This window comes from Oncorhynchus keta, chromosome 10, assembly GCF_023373465.1.
Source record: "Oncorhynchus keta strain PuntledgeMale-10-30-2019 chromosome 10, Oket_V2, whole genome shotgun sequence".
NCBI lineage: Eukaryota > Metazoa > Chordata > Actinopteri > Salmoniformes > Salmonidae > Oncorhynchus > Oncorhynchus keta.
This window is the reverse complement of record NC_068430.1, coordinates 37,540,230-37,556,272: the sequence shown is the minus strand read 5'-3', so window position 1 is coordinate 37,556,272 and position 16,043 is coordinate 37,540,230. Positions and strand designations below refer to the sequence as shown.

The 16,043-nt window shown below is 43.2% G+C and overlaps 1 protein-coding gene across 4 annotated transcripts in view; it reads left to right on the top strand.

Moving 5' to 3' along the window:
- LOC118388636 (inositol 1,4,5-trisphosphate receptor type 1) overlaps positions 1 to 16,043 on the top strand; it is a 160,874-nt gene that overhangs the window by 56,039 nt on the left and 88,792 nt on the right. For all 4 annotated transcript variants that reach the window (XM_035777898.2, XM_035777897.2, XM_035777896.2 and 1 more), the window contains exons 5-11: positions 560 to 646; positions 1,367 to 1,525; positions 8,009 to 8,107; positions 8,442 to 8,525; positions 8,750 to 8,896; positions 9,111 to 9,206; positions 9,355 to 9,399. In XM_035777898.2, coding sequence (XP_035633791.2) covers positions 560 to 646; positions 1,367 to 1,525; positions 8,009 to 8,107; positions 8,442 to 8,525; positions 8,750 to 8,896; positions 9,111 to 9,206; positions 9,355 to 9,399 — 717 coding nt within the window. The remainder of the gene's footprint in view (positions 1 to 559; positions 647 to 1,366; positions 1,526 to 8,008; positions 8,108 to 8,441; positions 8,526 to 8,749; positions 8,897 to 9,110; positions 9,207 to 9,354; positions 9,400 to 16,043) is intronic.

Below are 16,043 nucleotides of genomic sequence, written 5' to 3'. Positions count from 1 at the left end.
GTGAAATACTACATCCTGCATTTCCCTTTAACAACAGACTTGTCTAGCTTGACAGGTACAGTAGCAGTCTTGGCTTCACCACCACTGTTTGAGGAGCTCTCTTAGAGAGGATAGGTTTTTGTCCCCACACTCGTTTGAGGGTGTTCTTATGGAGGATTATATATTTGTTGAGGTAATGTTCAGGTCCTTTTATAGACATTTCTGAAGCATACTTTAGTTTCACTACTCCCGTCCCACCTTTCTCTCTCTCTCTCTCTCTCCTAAAACAAAACCATTTAAAGCCTTCTGGAATCTAACTACAGTCATAAAATGATAGATTAAAATCTCGCCTGTGTTACCATGGTGATGTGAGGACAGAGTTTTAGGTTCTAGCATTCCAGTTGACGCTTGCAGGCAACAGCACATGCCGTTGCTACATTATTTTTATTTGAGATTTCTGTCATAGAAGGTATTCCCTCCTACTCAAGTCCATATGTATAGTTATTTGTGCAAAAGCACAGCAATGTTGGTAGTAGCAATAATAATGTCTAACTCTTCACTCTTTCCCTCACTTATGTAGCATGCAGCGGATTTGGAAAAGAAGCAAAACGATTCGGAAAATAAAAAGTTGCTCGGAACGGTGATTCAGTATGGGAACGTCATTCAGGTGTGTGTGTGTGTGTGTGTGTGTGTGTGTGTGTGTGTGTGTGTGTGTGTGTGTGTGTGTGTGTGTGTGTGTGTGTGTGTGTGTGTGTGTGTGTGTGTGTGTGTGTGTGTGTGTGTGTGTGTGTGTGTGTGTGTGTGTGTGCATATTCATTGTCTGCAAGACCGATGTCTGGCTTGAACTAACGGCCGAATGTCACGTCATCAATGAAGCCAATTCATGTCATAATGACTAACTGTCTCAACACATTCAGTTACAGCTCACATCTCATATTCCAAAATTGTGGCCAATAATGTCATCGTAGCCCACATATTTCTATGGGGTTTTAAAGTGAGGAAAGCATTTTGAGGCTTTCCATCCAATATATTTAGCTGGTTCCAAACTTGGTGAGGAGAGACTGGGAGCCCTGGAGGCATCCATGTGGTTTATGTGTGTTTATAAATAGAACAGTAACGTGGGAGGATCTAGATAGTGTTTTTCTAGCTTCAGAATTGAGCATATTCTTTTCTCAGTCATAACCTTTCAGTCATAGACTGCTCTGAGAGACTCAAATGTTTTGCATGCTCATAAGGGCAGCGAAAGCCCACACAACACAATAATAAATCATATGAAGACGATGAGGTGCACAAGCAAAACTGTTCAGTATGTTTGTATCACAAAAATGACAGACATAAGTTATTGTATCTTATCGTATAATATTGTATGTTTGCTGTATTCCCCCAGCTCCTCCATTTGAAGAGTAACAAGTACTTGACTGTGAACAAGCGTCTGCCAGCGCTGCTGGAGAAGAACGCCATGAGAGTGATGCTGGACACGGCCGGGAACGAAGGCTCCTGGTTCTACATTCAACCCTTCTACAAGTTGCGCTCCATAGGAGACAGTGTGAGTTCTATATGGTTCTAAAGCTCCACTTCATAGGAGACAGTGTGAGTTCTACTGTATCTATATCATGGTTCTACAAGCTGCGCTCCATAGGAGACCGTGTGAGTTCTATCTATCTATGGTTCTGCTCCATAGGTGTTACTGTGAGTTCTATCTATTTAAGCAATAAGGCCAGAGGGGGTGTGGTATATGGTCAATATACCATGGCTCAGGGCTGTTCTAGTGCACGACGCAACACAGAGTGCCTGGATACAGCACTTAGCTGTATGTTGGCCATATACCACAAACCCTGAGGTGTCATACCCATGGTATATGGTCCGATATACCACGGCTGTCAGCCAATCAGCATTCAGGGCTCGATCCACCCAGTTTATAAATGTTTATTTATATAAATCGATCCCTTCTACAAGCTGCGCTCTATAGGAGACAGTGAGTTACACCTATGGAAATGATCACATACTGTATGTAGGAATGGCTTGAATCATACTGTGTAAGTCAACTTAAACAAGTACTCAGACTGAGTGAACCAAATGTGTAAGGAAATCTAATATGGTCACAGATAGGGCTGTTATGGTGACCGTATTACTGCCACACCGGCGGTCACGAGACATGACCACAGTCAAATTTCACGTAATCATTTAGTCACGGTAACTGGTAACTAGGCTTCTCCAAGCTCTGATGTTGCTGATGGTCATTAGTAGCCTACCAAACTTGCTAACTGCCTGGTACTCAGCACTCTATTGTCCCTCTAATCACTCTAACTTCAAAGCAAATGTTTTCGAAAATCTAATTAAACACTTCACACAGCTCATGTTGCGCAACATTTCTATGCAATTGCGTGAGATAAAACAGTTTTGATGGCCTCTATAAGAAAGAGGATCCCATCAGCTTTCTATAGGCTAGGGCTACTTTTTTCTTTTTTTCTCAACTTTCCTGATAGTAAGCACATTGCTCCTCTTTACAACAGGAGTATAGCCCATCTGGCTGGCATGAAAATGAACCACCGGAATATACGTCCTCCATTCGCTATTTAAGTGCATAGATGACATGTATTTTTTGCCCCTATTTCGAGACAAGTGTGTGATAATAGTCCATTCTAATTAAAAATAAATGTCATATATATTATTTTGTATATGTAAAGACAAAATTAAATTCTGAATAGTCTGATGGGTGACAATATTATATAATTCACAAGTGATAGGCTATTGTCACTTGTGAATGATTCCCAGCTTGTGTGACTTTTTCATGTAGCCTAGCCCATAGGCCTATTCATTTTGATCACACATAAGGTGGCCATATAACTTGTTAAAATTAAGTAAATTAATTTGCTTCATAGCTGGTGTAGAGCCTAACTTGCATACAGTAGTACATAGGCGGTGCACAAGTTTAAAGTTTGGGGAAGATCATTTTTAACATAAAAATGCACCATTGTAATAAAGCATTACATGCATAATCACATTTGCGTTCATATTTGAGAATGGTGTTCACCCGCTAAATGATTGTATTTTGGAACATTCACACGTATAGCCTACTGCTGTGTGCGCATTGCTGTGCTTATAATGTGATGAAATAGCCTAATAATTTATCAAAATTTTAAGCTAAATATTCTGGTCGGTTCCATCAGCCTCGTTGCTTTTCAAATGTTGTTTGGATGCTAGTGTATTAATTTGGGATCTATTGCATCAATTTGGGATCTATTGCATCAAACAACTGTCCCAGACTATGTTGGGAACATTTCTTTCTCGCACACAAGGACGAGAACGTAATAATAATATATTGACATAGACTAGTACTTTTGCTGTTTGTTAGGCCTACTCATCTTGTTGGCTGACGAAAAGTAAACATGGATAATTCATCCAACATCTTCAATATGTGCCTCAGAATTCAATAAAGTTGTGCGCAGTTGCCTCCACGATATGTCTGTCTTCACTTGTAGCCTGTGAGAAGGACTCGATCACGTGATGGGCATTGGCTAATAAGAATTAAGATATCTGAGAGAGACATGTGAGTGAGAGGTGATTTTGCGCACACAGCTGATAATTATTATATTCAGCCCAAGTGCACAACTGTAACTGGTCACGAAAGGCATGTCATTTTTTTAGGGGGCGTTACGCCCACACAAAGGGGATGCCGCCGGGAAATGTGCTTGTCAAATTGTGAATGAGAGGGGCCTCCCGGGTGTCGCCGTGGTTAAGGGCGCTGTACTGCAGCGCCAGCTGTGCCATCAGAGTCCTTGGGTTCGCACCCAGGCTCTGTCGTAACCGGCCGCGCCCGGGAGGTCCGTGGGGCGATGCACAATTTGGCCTAGCGTCGTCCGGGTTAGGGAGGGCTTGGTCGGTATGTCCTTGTCTCATCGCACACCAGCGACTCCTGTGGCGGGCCGGGCGCAGTGCGCGCTAACCATGGTTGCCAGGTGCACGGTGCACCCTCCGACACATTGGTGCGGCTGGTTTCCGGGTTGGATGCGTGCTGTGTTAAGAAGCAGTAAGGCTGGCTGGGTTGTGTATCGGAGGACGCATGACTTTCAACCTTCGTCTCTCCCGAGCCCGTACGGGAGTTGTAGCGATGAGACAAGATAGTAGCTACTACAACATTTGGATACCACGAAATTGGGGAGAAAAAGGGCTAAACATTTTTTATAATAATAATAATATTGTGAATGAGAGACTGAAGTGTGTAGAGCCTGTGAAAATAAACAAAGCAGAGCTCATGCCTTTCATGCAACTTTTTTCAAATCATCATTAGAGCCGCATCATGCAGCCTTAGAATGTATTAAATTGCAAAACATATAGCCCAACATTTGTATCACCACTAAAGTTACATAAATAATTGTAAATTAAGCATTAGGAGGACCTATTTCTTTGTTAACCGCTCAACACAGAATAGACACGTGCACACTCCCTCAAATCGTTTGGAGAAAATGTCCTTTCTGTTTTATTCAGCTATGTTCAATTGTATTCTTCATATTATAAAATAATGCCACGGAATTCTAAGCAAATATTTTCTGCTAAATAAACTAGTGTATCCCACAACCATGTGGCATAGCCAGATCAGAACCTACCATAAGGACAACTCAGAGTATGCTATTCTGTTCTTCTGAAATAAACTACATTTTCTTTATATCATGTGTTTTTAGACCTGTCTAAAATAAAGATTTGATGTATTGTGATGGTGTAGGCTATATTAAATTGATTTAATTAATCTTTTTAAAATGTAGATGTTCCAAAGGTCTGCATCAGTGGCTAGTAGGCTATGCCTGGAAACCAGGAGATGCTGAATGTGTTTGTTAATTAATGGTTATTTGCTTGACAATCCCCAGCTGACAACTTCATGACCACCACAGCTCCAGCTTTTTTAGTAAATTTTGTTTTATTTTTTTGCAACATGCAGCTTGCAAAACCCTTTGACAAAACGTTTGCACAGTGGCACAGCACATTAATGTCAGTTTTGGGTAGACGGAATCAAGTTGGCGGGAGGCAGTAGCAACAAAAAGGTTTTCTGCCCAAGATGGTGGCTGTGCATGTGTTAAAAAACACTGCATTTTACTTTGCTAATAATGAAATAAATATGCATGTTTTATGAATGATACACACTGTTTTGGAGTGTGTGTAATTATCCACAAATAACTAGGTATTAATTTTGTAGCTTAAGTATCTATGTTTGCAAAGTTTGTTTACCAGGTTCGCTAACGTACCAGTTAGCGAGCAAGCTGGCTAAAAGTACTAAATGGTGCATCTAACTACACTGAACAAAAATATAAACGCAACATGCAAAAGTTTCAAAGATTTGACTGAGCTACAGTTCATATATGGAAATCAGTCAATATTAAATAAGTTAATTCGGCCCTAATCGTTGGATTTCACATGACTGGGAATACAGATATCTGGAATATCTGTTGGTCACAGATACGTTAAAAGAAAAGGTAGGGGCATGGATCAGAAAACCAGTCAATATCTGGTGTGACCATCGTTTGCCTCATGCAGCGCGACACATCTCCTTCGTATTGAGTTGATCAGGCTGTTGATTGTGTCCTGTGGAATGTTGTCCCACTCCTCTTCAATGGCTGTGCGAAGTTACTGGATATGGGTGGGAACTGGAACACGCTGTCGTACACGTTGATCCAGAGCATCCCAAACATTCTCAATGGGTGACATGTCTGGTGTGTATGCAGGCCATGGAAACTGGGACATTTTCAGCTTCCAGGAATTGTGCACAGATCTTTGCGACATTGGGCCATGCATTATCATGCTGAAACATGAGGAGATGGAGGCGGATGAATGGCAGGACAATTGGCCTCAGTTTCGTGTCATAGTATCTCTGTGCATTCAAATTGCCATAGATAAAATCTGATTGTGTTCGTTGTCTGTAGCATATGCATGCCTATACCATAATCCCTTCCACCATGGAGCACTCTGTTCACAACGTTGAGATCAACAATCTGCTTGCCCACACGACCCCATACGTCTGCCAACCGGTACAGTTGAAACCGGGATTCATCTGTGAAGAGCAAACTTCTCCAGTGTAGTGTGACAGTGGCCATCAAAAGTGAGCATTTGTCCATTGAAGTCGGTTACGACGCCAAACTGCGGTCAAGTCAAGACTCTGTTGTGGACGACAAACATAGCTTCCAATATTCTACTCAGCAAATTAGATGCAGTTTATCACAGTGCCATCTGCCTGTGACTGGAACGAATTGCAAAAATCGTTGAAGTTGGAGACTTATCTCCCTGACCAACTTTAAACATCTGTTATCTGAGCAGCTAACCGATCGCTGCAGCTGTACATAGTCCATCGCTATATAGCCCACCCAATTTACCTACCTCATCCCCATACTGTTTTTATTTATTTACGTTTCTGCTCTTTTGCACACCAGTATCTCTACCTGCACATGACCATCTGATAATGTATCACTCCAGTGTTAATCTGCTAAATTGTTATTATTTGCCTACCTCCTCATGCCTTTTGCACACAATGTATATAGACGATATAGACTTTTTTCCTACTGTGTTATTGACTTATTGATTACTCCATGTGTAACTCTGTATTGTTTTCTGTTCACACTGCTATGCTTTATCTTGGCCAGGTCGCAGTTGTAAATGAGAACTTGTTCTCAACTAGCCTACCTGGTTAAATAAAGGTGAAATAAAAATGTTATAAATAAAAGATGAGCTTCCCTGAGACGGTTTCTGACAGTTTTTGCAGAAGTTCTTAGGTTGTGCAAACCCACAGTTTCATCAGCTGTCCGGGTGGCTGGTCTCAGATGATCCTGAAGGTGAAGAAGCCGGGTATGGGAATATGGTAGAGAAATAAAATGTAATTCTCTGGCAACAGCTCTGGTGGACATTCCTGTAGTCAGCATGACAATTGCATGCTCCCTCAAAACTTAGCGTTGTGTGACAAAATGGCATTTTAGAGTGGCCTTTTATTGTCCCCAGCACAAGGTGCACTTGTGTCATGATCATGCTGGTTAATCAGCTTCCTGATATGCCACACCTGCCAGGTTGATGGATTATCTTGGCAAAGCAAAAATGCTCACAAACAGGGATGTAAAACCAATTTTGGCATATAATTTGAGAGAAATAAGGTTTTTGTGAATATGGAACATTTCTGGGATCTTATTTCAGCTCATGAAACATGGTGCCAACACTTTACATGTTGCCTTTTATATTATGGTTTAGTGCCGTATGTACACTTACTGATATGGAAGAATTGCTGATGCTCGTTGGTTTTACCTTTTTGTTTTTGTTTTGGGAGCTAACATTAGCTTGATTAAGACAGACTTTTTAGCACTACTACTTTAGCACTACTTTTCTGGAGAGTCACACTGTACGTATTCCACGAGGCTCATCATCGAGTTGTTATGGATGGATCTCTTTCTCAGGTAACTCTGCCTTACCTGCCTTCACATTAGCGCTGGTACCTACAACAGGTCTTGCACTCATCTACATTTGGCTCAGCCAATCAAACTGCACATTCTAAACTACATCTCCTGAACATTTATATCTTGCCCCAGTATCTCCTAGGTTTATTATATTCGCCTCCCGCACTGCGCCTCGCTTATTTTTGGTGATAAGTAGCTCACCCGCCAGTTGCTCAGGTGTCCAGCCACCTGAGCTATATATCAGTTTGCAACAGTCGCTCTCAGTGGATTAAAGCAGCAGAGGCTAGGAGTCATTCAACAACCACAACACAGATGACTGAGCCCAAGTACCAGGTGACTGCAGGTGGAGCCATTACTTGGTTGTTCTAGTAGTAATACATCTAATGAATAGCCCCGGTGGATGAATGATTTAGTTTTGGATTCAGAGCTTCACATAGTATCCTGTATTTGACTGTGGACAGACGCATGCAAATAAGTCTTGTTAATGTTTCTTAGCAGCTGACGTGAGTGTGTGTCTCTGCGGGCACATAACGTGTGAATAAGTGTGTGCACACGTGGAATAAAGGCATACTAAATTGTAGTGTGTGTATGTTTCATTCCAGGTGGTGATAGGGGACAAAGTGGTCCTGAACCCAGTGAATGCTGGCCAGCCCCTACATGCCAGCACCCATCAGCTTGTGGACAACCCAGGCTGTAATGAGGTTAGACCCTCACCCTGTCTGCAGCTCATCTCCTCTATGTTTTATAGATGGCTGTGTGGGAGTATACTGTATGTAGAGAATTTATAGGAGTCTGTGTAGTGTGTACTGTTATTGGGCCCCTCCTACCATATTAGACAATACACCACTGTGGCATGATCCTCCACATTTGCATCAATTATTTCAAGGATTTGCATTAAGCTCTAGCCTACAGCTTATTCTGTGAGAATGGTTTGCTGCTCTGTAGTTATTCGAGTAGCAGTGATAATGTGTTTCTGTTATTAAAGGATTAAACTGGTAATCCTGTGGAACTCTTTTTGCCTGTTTTATGTTTCAGGTGAACTCGGTCAACTGTAACACCAGCTGGAAGATTGTGCTGTTCATGAAATGGAGTGACAATCAGGAGATCATTCTAAAAGGGGTTGGTTTTTATCACAGTTCTCAACCAATCAGGCCTGATTTTCTCAGTTGACTTTTCCTTGATTTGGACCATCATCCAATCAATATGAATGAGAAAATAATGGTTCAACCAACCCGGTATCCCAGTTGAAGACTGTTAATTTAGCCATAAAATCTAGCCCAAGGCAGAGTGACACTTCCCTAGCAGTCTCTATGGTAACAACCTTCCTGTCTGTCTGTTGCCAGGGCGACGTGGTGCGCCTGTTCCATGCGGAACAGGAGAAGTTCCTCACCTGTGATGACCACCGTAAAAAACAATATGTCTTCCTGCGCACCACCGGACGCCAGTCGGCTACCTCTGCAACCAGCAGCAAAGCCTTATGGGAGGTGGAGGTGTGGAGGAAGTGCACATGGAAATAGAATTTGTAGAAGGCCCCTCAGATCATGGCAATTTGACTGCTCCCTCGCAACTGCCAATTTATGGTCACTAAAAGTTACATTTGACTTTAAAGTTTACATGGTCTGACAAGTTGTTAAAATGTGCATGTACACAACTCCAGCATGCGATATGACATGTGACTGATGCCTGTGTTTCTACTCATGATAGGTGGTGCAGCATGATCCATGTCGAGGCGGAGCTGGCTACTGGAACAGTCTGTTCAGGTTCAAACACCTGGCCACTGGACACTATCTGGCTGCAGAGGTCAGTAACACTGCCTTTACAACACGCACACACACACCCTTGCGGTACCTACAACACAGGTCAAAATCATATTGATCTTTAATTTTTACCAGGGAGGTAATCTCTAGCTTACTCCGTATATGTATGTACTGTTGTGTGTGTTTTCCAGGTGAACCCTGACTATGAGGAGGAGTGCCTGGAGTTCCGCTCCTCAGTAAGTCACAGTGTCCTGTTCTGGTAGCAGTGGGCTCTGGAGGAATGATGAATACTGTGGATCATCTGAACCAGATACAGTATTCTGCTGTGACCGTGTTTTCCTGTGTCCCACTGAATGGACCGACCCAACGTCTTCAGTCACAACCCAACGTCTTCAGTCACCGTTGACACAATGTGAAATGAATCAGCCACATACCACTAGTGTGTCCCAGGAAACAATGATCATTGTAACTCTTCTAACTTGTGTACCTCCGCTTGAACACGATGTCACAGTAATGAGCACTTCCCCAGTACCACGATTAGATGGCGGTGTCTGCATAGAGAAGTATCAAATCAAAGTTTATTTGTCACGTGCGCCGAATACAACGGGTGTAGACCTTACAGTGAAATGCTTACTTACAGGCTCTTACCAACAGAGCAGAGAAAAAGTGTGTGTGTGTGTGTGTGTAGGTAAGTAAAGAAATCAAACAATAGTAAAAATACATTTGAAAATAAGAGTAGTAAGGCTATATACAGACACCGGTTAGTCAGGCTTATTGAGGTAGTATGTACATGTGGGTATGGTTAAAGTGACTATGCATATATGATGAACAGAGAGTAGCAGTAGTGTAAAAAGAGGGGTTGGCAGGTGGTGGGACACAATGCAGATAGCCCGGTTAGCCAATGTGCGGGAGCACTGGTTGGTCAGGCCAATTAAGGTAGTATGTACATGAATGTATAGTTAAATTGAGTATGCATATAAGATAAACAGAGAGTAGCAGCAGTGTAAAAGAGGGGTTGGGGGGGCACACAATGCAAATAGTCCAGGTAACCACTTGGTTACCTGTTCAGGAGTCTTATGGCTTGGGGGTAAAAACTGTTGAGAAGCCTTTTTGTCCTAGACTTGGCACTCCGGTACCGCTTGCCATGCGGTAGTAGAGAGAACAGTCTATGACTGGGGTGGCTGGGGTCTTTGACAATTTTCAGGGCCTTCATCTGACACCGCCTGGTGTAGAGGTCCTGGATGGCAGGCAGCTTTGCACCAGTGATGTACTGGGCTGTACACACTACCGTCTCAAGTGCCTTGCTGTTGGAGGCCAAGCAATTGCCGTACCAGGCGGTGATGCAACCGGTCAGGATGCTCTCGATCGTGCAGCTGTAGAACCTTTTAAGGATCTCAGGACCCATGCCAAATCTTTTTAGTTTCCTGAGGGGGAATAGGCTTTGTCATGCCCTCTTCACAACTGTCTTGGTGTGTTTGGACCATTCTAGTTTGTTGTTGATGTGGACACCAAGGAATTTGAAGCTCTCAACCTGCTCCACTACAGCCCCGTCGATGAGAATGGGGACGTGTTCGGTGCTCCTTTTCCTGTAGTCCACAATCATCTCCTTGGTCTTGGTTACGTTGAGGGATAGGTTGTTATTCTGGCACCACCCGGCCAGGTCTCTGACCTCCTTCCTATAGGCTGTCTCGTCATTGTCGGTGATCAGGCCTACCACTGTCGTGTCGTCAGCAAACGTAATGATAGTGTTGGATTCGTGCCTGGCCATTCAGTCGTGGGTGAACAGGGAGTACAGGAGGGGACTGAGCATGCACCTTGGGGAGCTCCAGAGTTGAGGATCAGCGTGGCAGATGTGTTGCTACCAACCCTAACCACCTGGGGGTGGCCCATCAGGAAGTCCAGGATCCAGTTGCAGAGGCAGGTGTTTAGTCCCGGGTTCCTTAGTGTAGTGATGAGCTTTGAGGGTACTATGGTGTTGAATACTGAGCTGTAGTCATTGAATAGCATTCTCACATATGTGTTCCTTTTGTCCAGGTGGGAAAGGGCAGTGTGGAGTGCAATAGAGATTGCGTCATCTGTGGATCTTTTTGGGCGGTATCTAGGGTTTCTGGGATAATGGTGTTGATGTGAGCCATGACCAGCCTTTCAAAGCACTTCATGGCTACGGACGTGAGTGCCACTGTCTGTAGTCATTTAGGCAGGTTGTCTTTGTGCTCTTGGGCACAGGGACTATGGTGGTCTGCTTGAGGCATGTTGGTATTACAATCAGGGACATGTTGAAAATGTCAGTGAAGACACCTGCCAGTTAGTCAGCACATGCCCGGAGCACACGTCCTGGTTATCCATCTGGCCCCACAGCCTTGTGAATGTTGACCTGTTTAAAGGTCTTAGTCACGTCGGCTATGGAGTGCGTGATCACCCAGTCGTCCGGAACAGCTGATGCTCTCATGCATGCCTCAGTGTTGCTTGCCTCGAAGCGAGCATAGAAGTGATTTGGCTCTTTTGGTAGGCTTGTGTCACTGGGCAGCTCGCGGCTGTGCTTCCCTTTGTATTCTATAATAGTTTGCAAGCCCTGCCACATCCGACGAGCGTGTAGTATGATGCAATCTTAGCCCTGTATTGACGCTTTGCCTGTTTGATGGTTCGTCACAGGGCATAGCGGGATTTCTTGTAAGCTTCCGGGTTAGAGTCCCGCACCTTGAAAGCGGCAGCTCTACCCTTTAGCTCAGTGCTAATGTTCCCTGTAGTCCATGGCTTCTGGTTGGGGTATGTACGTACACTCACTGTGGGGACGATGTCCTCGATGCACTTATTGATAAAGCCAGTGACTGATGTGGTGTATTCCTCAATGTCATCGGAAGAATCCCGGAACATGTTCCAGTCTGTGATAGAAAAACAGTCCTGTAGTTTAGCATCTGCTTCATCTGACTATTTCTGTATAGACTGAGTCACTGGTGCTTCCTGCTTTAATTTTTGCTTGTAAGCAGGAATCAGGAGGATAGAGTTGTGGTCGGATTTACCAAATGGAGAGCGAGGGAGATCTCTCTACGCATCTCTGTCTGTGGAGTACAGGTGATCTAGAATTTATTTTCCGTCTGGTTGCACATTTAACATGTTGATAGAGATTTGGTAGAACTGATTTAATTTTCCCTGCATTAAAGTCTCCGACCACTAGGAGCTCCGCCTCTGGGTGAGTGGTTTCCTGTTTGCTTATTTCCTTATACAGCTGGCTGAGTGCGGTCTTAGTGCCGGCATCTGTCTGTGGTGGTAAATAAACAGCCACGAAAAATATAGCTGAGAACTCTCTAGGCGAGTAGTGTGGCCTGCAATTTATCATAATATACTGTTGTTTACAAATATGCACAGACCGCCCCCCTGCTCTTACCAGAGTGTGCTGTTCTATCCTGCCCGGTGCAGCGTGTATCCCGCTAGCTGAATATCCATGTCGTTATTCAGCCACGATTCCGTGAAACATAGGATATTATAGTTTTTGATGTCCCGTTGGTAGGATATTCGTGATCGTACCTCATCTAGTTTATTGTCCAATGATTGCACGTTGGCGAGTAATATTGAGGGTAACGGCAGCTTTCCTAGTTGCCTTCTGTGAGTCTGGACGAGGCGTCCGGCTCTTCTTCCTCTGTGGTTCCTTTTGCGAATAATTGGGATGTCTGCACTGTGGGGTTTTTCAGAATATCGTGTGAGTCGTGCTTGCTGCTGTTGTTATTGGTGTGGAAAAAATCTTTGTCTAATCCGAGGTGAGTGATCGCTGTCCTGATATCTAGAAGCTCTTTTCTGCCGTAAGATACGGTTGCAGAAACATGATGTACAAAATCATTTACAAATATGGTGAAAAAAAACAAACACATAATAGCACAATTGGTTAGGAGACTGTAAAACGGCGGCCACCTCCTCCGGCGCCATTTTTCACAGTGTCTAGTGTGGGCTGTTAACTTTGCCTGGCTACCCAAACTCCTTGCTCTGGCCAATTGCTATGCCACGCCCATGGACGGTGTTATTTTTTTCTCCTTAATGAGCCTTGCTCTGAGTACATTTCAGCCTATTTCTAGAGAGCATTCATATTCTAACCGTTCTGTTTGGTCCCAGAAACCGATGGGTTGGGCTAGAGCCAAAGCACATGTGGGTAAAGCCACAGAGTTTCTAAACCCAGGGGCGCAACATCGCAAGACTTCCGGGAATGCTTGCAAAACAGACCAAGTAGACCGGTTTAGGGTTTGAGAAGTCAATGTAAGTGAAATATTCTTCCTTAGTTGTTAATTTTCCTGAAATCTAAAGGCACAGCCTGACCAATGTCTTTAGTAGAACATGTTATTAGTCCAACCTCATGAAAGGAATGAGGAATACCGTTGATTTGATGGCCTGACAACCGATAAACCCAATGACGTGTTTCTATGCATGAGCTTTGGAAGCCAACGTTGCCATGACATCGCCTACAAGTGTGGTTGAGGATTTCTATTGAAGAAGCAGTTTCTGAGTGATGTACAACACCACTCATTTTGACGTCACCAAAAACAAATTCACCGATGAGCAGTGGAAGAATTCATTTTGAGTCGTCAGGCAACTGTTACCTGCCTTTAGCCAACAGATGGCAGTCTACCACTAGGAATGATCTCAATTGCACAATTGTCTCTACAAAACACAGGACTACATAGTAAGTACTGATGCACTAGTCGCATTACTCTGCGTTTACACAGGCAACCCAATCCGTATCTTTTTTCACTAATTGGTCTGTTGACCAGTCAGATTAGATCTGAAAAAAAAGATATGTCAAAAGATTGGATGTGATTGGTCAAAAGACCAATTAGTGGAAAAAAGTTCAGAATTGGGCTGCCTGTGTAAACGCAGCCTTTGTCAACAGATGGTTGAACAAGCTTGTATGACTAACAGAGCAGGGAATTGAGGGCTGTCTCCATGCCTGGTGTGTGTCTGTCCCTGGCTCTATGGGGATGAACATACAGTTGAAGTCGGAAGTTTACATACACCTTAGCCAAATACATTTAAACTCAGTTTTTCAAAATGCCTGACACTTAATCCAAGTCAAAATGCTCTGTCTTAGGTCCGTTAGGATCACCACATTATTTTAAGAATGTGAAAAGTCAGAATAATAGTAGCTTTTATGTCTTTCATCACATTCCCAGTGGGTCAGAAGTTTACATTCACTCAATTAGTATTTGGTAGCATTGCCTTGAAATTGTTTAACTTGGGTCAAATGCTTTGGGTAGCCTTCCACAAGCTTCCCACAATAAGTTGGGTGAATTTTGTCCCATTCCTCCTGACAGACCTGGTGTAACTGAGTCAGGTTTGTAGGCCGCCTTGTTCGCACACGCTTTATCAGTTCTGCCCACAACTCTTCTATAGGATTAAGGTCAGGGCTTTGTTATGGCCACTCTAATACCTTGACTTTGTTGTCCTTAAGCCATTTTGTCACAACTTTGGAAGTATGCTTGGGGTCATTGTCCATTTGGAAGACCCATTTGCAACCAAGCTTTAACTTCTTGACTGATGTCTTGAGATGTTGCTTCAATATATCCACATAATTTTCCAGCCTCATGATGCCATCTATTTTGTGAAGTGCACCAGTCCCTCCTACAGCAAGCACCCCCACAACATGATGCTGCCACCCCCGTGCTTCAAAGTTGGGATGGTGTTCTTCGGCTTGCAAGGCTCCCCCTTTTTCATCCAAACATAACGATGATGATTATGGCCAAACCGTTCTATTTTTGTTTCATCAGACCAGAGGACATTTCTCCAAAAAGTACGATCTTTGTCCCCATGTGCAGTTGCAAACCATAGTCTGGCTTTTTTATAGCGGTTTTGGAGCAGTGGCGTCTTCCTTGCTGAGCGGCCTTTCAGGTTATGTCGATATAGGACTCTTTTTTACTGTGGGATATAGATACTTTTGTATCAGTTTGCTTCAGCATCTTCACAAGGTCCTTTGCTGTTGTTCTGGGATTGATTTGCACTTTTCGCACCAAAGTACATTCATCTCTAGGAGACAGAACGCATCTCCTTCCTGAGTGGTATGATGGCTGCGTGGTCCCATGGTGTTTATACTTGTGTACTATTGTTTGTACAGATGAATATGGTACCTTCAGGCATTTGGAAATTGCTCCCAAGGATGAACCAGACTTGTGGAGGTCTACAATTTTTCTGAGGTCTTGGCTGATTTCTTTTTATTTTCAAATGACGTCAAGCAAAGAGGCACTGAGTTTGAAGGTAGATCTTGAAATGCATGCACAGGTACACCTCTAATTGACTCAAATGATGTCAATTAGCCTATCAGAAGCTGGAATTGTCCAAGCTGTTTAAAGGTACAGTCAACTTAGTGTATGTAAACTTCTGACCCACTGCAATTGTGATACAGTGAAATAATCTGTCTGTAAACAGTTGTTGGGAAAATTACTTTGTGTCATACACAAAGTAGATGTCCTAACCAGCTTGCCAAAACTATAGTTTGTTAATATGAAATTTGCGGAGTGGTTGAAAAACCAGTTTTAATGACTCCAACCTAAGTGTATGTAAACTTCCTACTTGAACTGTATACCGAAGCCAAGCCAAGTTATACCGCACTGGCCTGGTTATGAATCCACCATGTAGTTGCTTGACAGGATGACATAAAAAGAAAATCACCAAGCCAGAACAGTGCGGTTCGGGTCAATACCATTAAGTCAAAAGGGTAATGCGTTACTAGACAATCATCCACTCTACAATAGTGACCATGTGAACACAGCGGAAGACCCAAACTTATAAAAGAGCTGCAGTTTAACCAGATAATTATACTAAATTACTTATTACTCTCATTACTGAAATTAATATTTATACATATTTGTTGATATTTCAGTGATAACACTGATTTGATACT